This window comes from Sphaerodactylus townsendi, linkage group LG17, assembly GCF_021028975.2.
Source record: "Sphaerodactylus townsendi isolate TG3544 linkage group LG17, MPM_Stown_v2.3, whole genome shotgun sequence".
Taxonomy (NCBI): Eukaryota; Metazoa; Chordata; class Lepidosauria; order Squamata; family Sphaerodactylidae; genus Sphaerodactylus; species Sphaerodactylus townsendi.
In genome coordinates this window covers 10,618,034-10,625,848 of record NC_059441.1, presented here as the reverse complement: position 1 = coordinate 10,625,848, position 7,815 = coordinate 10,618,034, and the positions used below count along the sequence as shown (strand labels likewise).

Genomic DNA, 7,815 nt, shown 5'->3' with positions numbered 1-7,815 from the left:
ATCCCCGAAGGGCTCAAAAAAGGTATTTTAAAAGTTTGCTTTAATGTTTTTGTTTTCTGACTCGGGGGCCCTAAGTGTGGGATCCAATAAAGGCGACATAAAAACATTTCAAATCAATAGATCCGGTAAAGATTTTTTGTGGGAGGAGGAGGAGGAAGAAGAAGAAGAAGAAGGAGAATGAGGAGAAGGAGGAGGAGGAGGAGAAGAAGAAGAGTTTGGATTTATATCCCCCCTTTCTCTCCTGCAGGAGACTCAAAGGGGCTTACAATCTCCTTGCCCTTCCCCCCTCACAACAAACACCCTGTGAGGTAGGTGGGGCTGAGAGCTCCGAGAAGCTGTGACTAGCCCAAGGTCACCCAGCTGGCGTGTGTGGGAGTGCACAGGCTAATCTGAATTCCCCAGATAAGCCTCCACAGCTCAGGCGGCAGAGCTGGGAATCAAACCCGGTTCCTCCAGATTAGATACCCAAGCTCTTAACCTCCTACGCCACTGCTGCTCCAGAAGAGGAAGAATGAGAGGAAGAAGAAGAAGGAGGAAGAGGAGGAAGAAGAGCTTGGATTTATATCCCACCTTTCTCTCCTGTAAGGAGGGTTGAGGCAACTTACAAGCTCCTTTCCCTTCCTCTCCCCACAACAGACACCTTGTGAGGCAGGTGGGGCTGAGAGAGAACTGTGCCTTGCCCAAGGTCACCCAGCAGGAATGCAGGAGTGCGGAAACACATCTGGTTCACCAGATAAGCCTCCGCCACTCAGGTGGAGGAGTGGGGAAATCAGACCCGGTTCTCCAGATTAGAATCCACCTGCTCTTAACCACTACACCACTCTGGTTTGCAGAAGGGACTTCTGTGTCCTGGATGGCCAAACTAGCACATTTGGCAGATACTGGAAGCCAAATTAAGCCCGATCTGGGTTAGTATTTGAATGGGAAGCCCCCAAGGAAATCCCAAGCTGCTAGGCAGAGGAGATACCGGGGTCTCAACCTGAAACGTCCTTCAGGCCGAGGAAATGCTCTACCACTGAGCCACAGGCTTTCTGCACGAGCCCTTGTGCCATGAGGCTGAATGGCTCCAACCACCCCTTCTCACTTATCAGCAGGGCAGCGAGAGAATTATTTTTAAGATCTCTCTTCCTTCCTGTGAATGGCTTCCTCTTTCTCCCTTCCCCTTCCCTCCTCCCTCTGAGAAACTTTCAGAATGAAACGCAACAGAGGACCGAGCAGACTTCCGAGTCTTCCTTTCGAGATGCTGATTTTGGTGTGGCTCGTCGCTTTCCCAAGGGAGATCACAGGTACGTGCCCTTCCGGGAAAACTACTCCCTTGCTTCGAGTTTCTGGGTTTAATGAGTCCACAGATGCTTGCGTGATGCAGCATTGGTCCCTGGGGATGTTGTGGGGAGAAGTGTTGTGACACTTTAAAAACTGGTAATTGAATGTGTCATATGCTTCTCTTGATGCGTGAAGTGGATTTCAGCAAATAGACCAGTGACGGCGAACCTTTTCGAGACCGATCGTCCAAACTGCAACCCAAAACCCACTTACCCTGTTTCCCCGAATATAAGACATCCCCGGAAAATAAGATGTAGTAGAGGTTTTGCTAAAGTGTGAAAAATAAGGCATCCCCCAAAAGTAAGACGTAGCAAAGTTTTTGTTTGGAAGCATGTCTGACGAACACAACACAGAAAAATAAGACATCCCCTGAAAATAAGACATAGCGCATCTTTGGGAGCAAAAATTAATATAAGACACTGTCTTATTTTCGGGGAAACACGGTATTTATCGCAAAGTGCCAACACGGCAATTTAAACTGATACTGAGGTTTTAGTTTAGAAAAAACAGTTGGCTCCGAGGTGTGCATTACTCGGGAGTAAGCTTGGTGGTAGTCGGTGGCTTTGCTTTGAAGCAACCGTGCAACTCTTCCAACGGGTGAATCACGACCCTAGGAGGGTTTACTCAGAAGCAAGACCCATTGCCAGCAACCGAGCTTACTCCCAGGTAAAGGATCGCGCTTTAGTTCTTCGCATGAAAATCAGTGGCGTTTAACAGCGCTTAACAGGGTTACCTACACTGCTTCCCCAAAACTAGGTCTTAGGTTTAATGCTAATAATCGAGCCCAGTGGTCCAGGCCAGCCTAGATGTGTGTGTGTGTGTGGGGGGGGCTCTGTTTGTGCGTGCCCACAGAGAGGGCTCTGAGTGCCACCTCTGGCACCCGTGCCAGAGGTTCACCACCACTGAAATAGACAATAGATATCTACAGTTATTGAGCAAACAACTGGTCGACAGTGTACTCAGGACGCCATGCAGTGCGAACGGAAGGTCACTTTCATGATTCGGATAATGGAGCCTCAAAGCTCTGAAAATGTCTATCAATCTGTCTACTTCTTGGGGGTAAGGTAGGGATGCCAACCTACAGGTGGGGCCTGGGGACCCCCCCAGAATTGTAACTCTTCTCCAGACTAGAAGAAAAGTCTGGATTTACATCCCCCCCCTTTCTCTCCTGTAAGGAGACTTACAATCTCCTTTCCCTCCCCACCACCACACCAAACATACCCTGTGAGGTGGGCGGGGCCAAAGCAAGGGGCAACTGGTGCATGTGTGCGCCCTGCACCCCTGCCATACCCACCCCGCCACACCCCCTGGAACACCCCCCATTGCTCCTGCACCAGCACAAACCTGGTGTGTCGCGCCCCCTGTCCCCTTGGCGCTACGCCACTGGAGGTGAGTGGAGCTAAGAGAGCTCCGAAGAACTGTGACTAGCCCAAGGTCACCCAGCTGGCATGTGTTGGAGTGCACAAGCTAATCTGGCTCCCCAGACAAGCCTCCACAGCTCAACTGGTCGAGCGGGGAATCAAACCCGGTTCCCCGGATTAGAGTGCACCCGCTCTTAACCGCTACACCACCCTGGTATGAGGTTAACATGCCCCTTTTAGGGTTAAGGGGGAATCCTGTAAGATGAGTTGGAAGGTCGAGTCCCTGAAATATTGTTCATTCATGAGATCTTTTTATAGGGGCTACTTTCTTTCGCCAACATGATCCCAATGGAAATCACGGCCTGAGCTGCAACCGACCGGAGGCTGAATCAAAAACGGAGTACCTCTGGTTCAAAGGATCTGGTTCGTCATCCCTGCAAGTGTTTGAACCAATTGAGAATGATCTAAAGAACTCAGCTCCACAATGCAGAGAACACTCCTCACCAAGTTACAGAAGTAAAACCCTACCCGTGTGTGTTTCTTCTACTGGTGGAATATTTGCCTGCACAGTCCTGACAGAGCACCGTACGTGCCCCCTCTTTAATGATATCAAGAACTGCAACAATTTTGACTTCTTCATAGTTGCTGTGAGAGACGAGTCGGAGGGTGAGAAACATTTTTATGGTATAGGGTTGCTAGCTCCAGATTGGGAAATTGCTGAAAAATTGGGCTGGAGTCTGGGAGGGTGGGATTTGGGGGAGGGAGGGGCCTCAGCAAGGGCTAATGTCCTAGAAGCCATCTTCCAGAAATAATAATAAGAAGAGTTTGGATTTATATCCCCCCTTTCTCTCCTGCTGGAGACTCAAAGGGGCTTACAATCTCCTTGCCCTTCCCCCCTCACAACAAACACCCTGTGAGGTGGGTGGGGCTGAGAGATTTCAGAAGAACTGTGACTAGCCCAAGGTCGCCCAGCTGGCGTGTGTGGGAGTGCACAGGCTAATCTGAATTCCCCAGATCAGCCTCCACAGCTCAGGCGGCAGAGCTGGGAATCAAACCCGGTTCCTCCAGATTAGATACACGAGCTCTTAACCTCCTACGCCACTGGGTAGGAGTTTGGTGTATTCTTAGTCAGTAGCGCGAGAGAGAGTCTCACAATCTCCCCTGTTTGTTTCATTTTGCATACAGAAGAGGAACACTTTGGGATGATCAAGGATCCATCAGAAAATGTTACAGTCATTCCAGAAAAAGGCAATATCACCCTTACCTGTGGACTGCAAATTAAACACAGCTCCAAAGTTCTGACCTTGTATTGGATTAAGGAGACTGTTCCGAATCTGTGTCTCTTTTCTGCTTCAAGTGAAGGCAGTCATGGTAGTAATTTTTCCAAGGATGTCAATTGTTGTGTGGACGCTGACATTAAAAAGAGACGGACCGCTCCTCCGGTGAATTTCAGCGGAAGATGGCTAAATCACAGCCTCACCATCATCAACGCCATCCCTTCTGACAGCGGGAAGTATTTGTGTGTGGTTACTATCTGGAGTAACAAACACGTGTGGAAGATTGCCTCGAACGTGTCCGTAGAAGTCCAGAATTCCACATTGTCGCGTGAGTCTACTACAGGTAATAGAGTCAGCGAGGGAGCAAAGCATGAGTACGTGTGGAGGAATGGCCTCATCTCCTCCTTCTTGTCACTTCCTCTGACTTTGCCGGCGCGGTGTAGTAGTTAAGAGCATGTGGGCTCCAAGCTGGAGAAGTGGGTTTGCTTCCCCGTTCCTCCACACTCTTGTCTGGTCAACCGGTTTCCCCACTCCTACACATTCTTGCTGGGTGACCTTGGGCCAGTCACAGTTCTCTCTGAACTCTCTCAGCCCCACCTGCCTCACAAGGTGCCTGTTCTGGAAAGAGGAAGGGAAAGGAGTCTCCTTACAGGAGAGAAAAGTGAGGGGTATAAATCCAAACTCTTCTTCTTCTTGGCATTATCTTGGGTTCTGCCCAGTGTCCCTCACCCTACATGCCCCTCCCACAGAGTTGTCAACTTCCAAGCAAGACTTGCAGATACCCCAGAGTCACCACTGATTTCCAGACTACACAGGTCAAAATGGCTGAGGCCCCTCCCTCTCCCCAAACCTCATACTTTCCAGACTCCACTCCAGAACTCCAGGAATTTCCCAACAGGAGTTGGCAACCCAACATCCTAGCTTGGATTCTCCCCTCTTCCCAATCTCTTGCTGATCAGACTGCAGATCCTCACTGCAGAAGAGAAATTGAAAAGGAGATTTTCGATTCCATGAGAAATTTGAAATCATCCTTATGATTTTCAAATTTCAAATTATGGCTACCAATCTTGATCCTCTTTGATCTGAGATTGCAAATGCCTTAACAGACCAGGTGCTCGGGAGCAGCAGCAGCAGCCGCAGAAGGCCATTGCTTTCACATCCTGCATGTGAGCTCCCAATGGCACCTGGTGGGCTACTGCGAGTAGCAGAGAGATGGACTAGATAGACTCTGGTCTGATCCAGCAGGCTAGTTCTTAGGTTCTTATCCTTCATTTCAGTTCTAGTTTTTGTGTGTCTGTTCTCTGCTCAGGCATCATTAAAACAACTGGCCCCAAGACTGACAAATGCACAGAGAATTTAAACACTTAGTCCATTATTAGATCCATTATTATTATTAGAAGAAGAGTTTGGATTTATATTCCCCCTTTCCCTCCTGTAAGGAGACCCAAAGGGGCTTACAATCTCCTTTCCCTCCCCCCCCCACAACAAACACCTTGTGAGGTGGGTGGGGCTGAGAGAGCTCCGAAGAACTGTGACTAGCCCAAGGTCACCCAGCTGGCATATGTTGGAGTGCACAAGCTAATCTGGTTCACCAGAGAAGCCTCCACAGCTCAAGTGACAGGAATCGAACCCAGTTCTCCAGATTAGAGTGCACCTGGTCTGAACCACTACGCCACGCCGGCTCTCCATATTTGCAGCCTACCATCACCATAAAAGTATTCATAAGTGAAAACAACACTTTACACAATAAAACCTGCACCCGATTCAACAACTTTTCGGCCCATAGATGTAATATTTTCTTTCTGATTGTCTTTTTAGCTTACAGTCTTATGAAACAGTTACAAATCTCCCTAGGAGTGATTGTCAGCGTTATTCCCGTCTGTGGGGCAATATGGCTCCTTTGCTGGAAGAAGAAGGCAAAAGGTAATAAAATAAAAAGCAAAGCGACGTGAAAACACAAGTGTATAATTTGTAGAGGCAGTTCGAATACAGGAACTTCACCAGGCTCATTTATCTGTTACAGGAAATCCTGCCGCGGAACGTCCAAGGTAATATGTTTTCTGGGCTGGTAAAAAAAATCATTTTCATGGGGTTCCTTCCAGCCAACTAGAAATGGTTCTGCCATCATTTTCTGCTTTTATTTAGGAGTCGGATGGAAATTGAACTAGAAGGAGACGACTGTAAGCATAATTATTTTTTATTATTATAGTTATTATTTTACCGGAAATGGGAGATCACCTCGCTTGAAAGATGAAGTAAATTAATAAACGCAACGTTATTTAGAAAGCCACGCTTGAGAAATTTCTTAGCACATATTTGGCAGAACGTCCCACAAGTAAGGACTATGAAACTGACTTCAGATTCAGTATGAGTGGTCCACATTTATCCTTTGCAGCTACAGTGTAGGGATGAATCAAGATTTCCTTTTTATTTCTTAATGTCGCCAGGAGTACCTTTACATTTGCTTGGTTCTTTAATGGCTGATTTTTCCCCAGGGCCAGATCTACATTTTTTGAAGGGGAACAAAAGTACACAATGGCACCCCCCATATGTTGTATATATATTGTTTTTATATATGAAGAAGAATTTGGATTTATATCCCACCTTTCTCTCTTCTAAGGAGATTCAAGGTGGCTTACGAGCTCCTTTCCCTAAAAAACACATCTGGTTCACCAGATAAGCCTCTGCCACTCAGATGGAGGAGTGGGGAATCAAACCCTGTTCTCCAGATTAGAATCCACCTGCTCTTAACCACTACACCATGCATGCATATCATCTACCTACCTACCTAGATCATATGATAGAATTAGAGAGGACTGTATCCTGTCAAGTTATAGATACAGAGGAGGACATCATTTTTTTCTTTTGATGCTTCCACAAACACCCCCTCCTCACCCAAGAAAAAAAAATTAGTCCTTTAGGGCCCCTTCCGCACATGCAAAATAATGCGTTTTCAAACCACTTTCACAACTGTTTGCAAGTGGATTTTGCTATTCCGCACAGTTTCGAAGAGAACTGAAATCAGTTTGAAAGTGCATTATTCTGCATGTGCGGAATGAGCCTAGGGGAAGAAATTTCAGCCAAGTTTGGATTAACTTCCGCACATGCAGAATAATGCACTTTCAATCCACTTTCACAATTGTTAGCAAGTGGATTTTGCCGTTCCGCACAGTAAAATCTAGCTGCAAAGTGCACTGAAAGTGGATTGAAAGTGCATTATTCTGCCTGTGCGGAAGGGGCCTGAGGGTTGTTTTACGCAGCCAGTAAAAAACATACAGTGGACTGGATTTCAGATGTCCCCGCTTCCTATTTCAACACCTTATTTTCTTGATCCATTTCAAGGGAGTTAACTCTTCGTGTTCCCCTTCCCCCACAATTTGTTTTGAGTTCACTCAGCAGTCTCCAACTTCTGCCTTTGATTCTTTCGGTCCCACAGGCTCCCCCTACGCAGTGAGCAGTCGGAACGACATAGACAAGGATGAAGCCCTGTATTCGGTCGTGATGAAACCCCCAGGACACATTTCAACTTTATCAGACAGCAAGCCAACTTCTCAACCTGGAGAGAAACTGCATACTGTTTATGCCCTGGTGACTAAATAGAGAAATAAAAGTCTTCTGCGTGCGGCCAGATTTGATTTTGAACCTGTCCATTCGTCCTCTAAAAGGGGGTCCAAATAAAAAAAACCTCTCACCCCCTGAGACCAAAGCACACTATCTGGGAAAATCTCAGATGCTAAGCAGTGGCTTATGTATCTAATCTGGAGGAACCGGGTTTGATTCTCCGCTCTGCCGCCTGAGCTGTGGAGGCTTATCTGGGGAATTCAGATTGGCCTGTGCACTCCCACACACGCCAG

At 47.3% G+C, this 7,815-nt stretch overlaps 1 protein-coding gene across 1 annotated transcript; it reads left to right on the top strand.

Annotated features, from left to right (window-relative positions):
• Positions 1 to 1,210: 1,210 nt before the first annotated feature.
• Positions 1,211 to 7,573, top strand: LOC125424736. Its single transcript, XM_048482165.1, has 7 exons — positions 1,211 to 1,286; positions 3,003 to 3,350; positions 3,870 to 4,304; positions 5,780 to 5,884; positions 5,985 to 6,009; positions 6,107 to 6,141; positions 7,398 to 7,573. Exons 1-7 carry the CDS (start codon positions 1,241 to 1,243, stop codon positions 7,559 to 7,561), a joined length of 1,158 nt encoding a protein of 385 aa, XP_048338122.1. The 5' UTR covers positions 1,211 to 1,240; the 3' UTR covers positions 7,562 to 7,573.
• The last annotated feature ends 242 nt before the right edge of the window (positions 7,574 to 7,815 follow it).

Coding starts and splice junctions, on each gene's coding strand:
- LOC125424736 (XM_048482165.1), top strand. CDS start 1,241: ATGCTGATTTTGGTGTGGCTCGTCGCTTTCCCAAGGGAGATCACAG. Junction 1,287..3,002: donor TTTCCCAAGGGAGATCACAG/GTACGTGCCCTT, acceptor ATCTTTTTATAG/GGGCTACTTTCTTTCGCCAA. Junction 6,142..7,397: donor TGAACTAGAAGGAGACGACT/GTAAGCATAATT, acceptor TCGGTCCCACAG/GCTCCCCCTACGCAGTGAGC.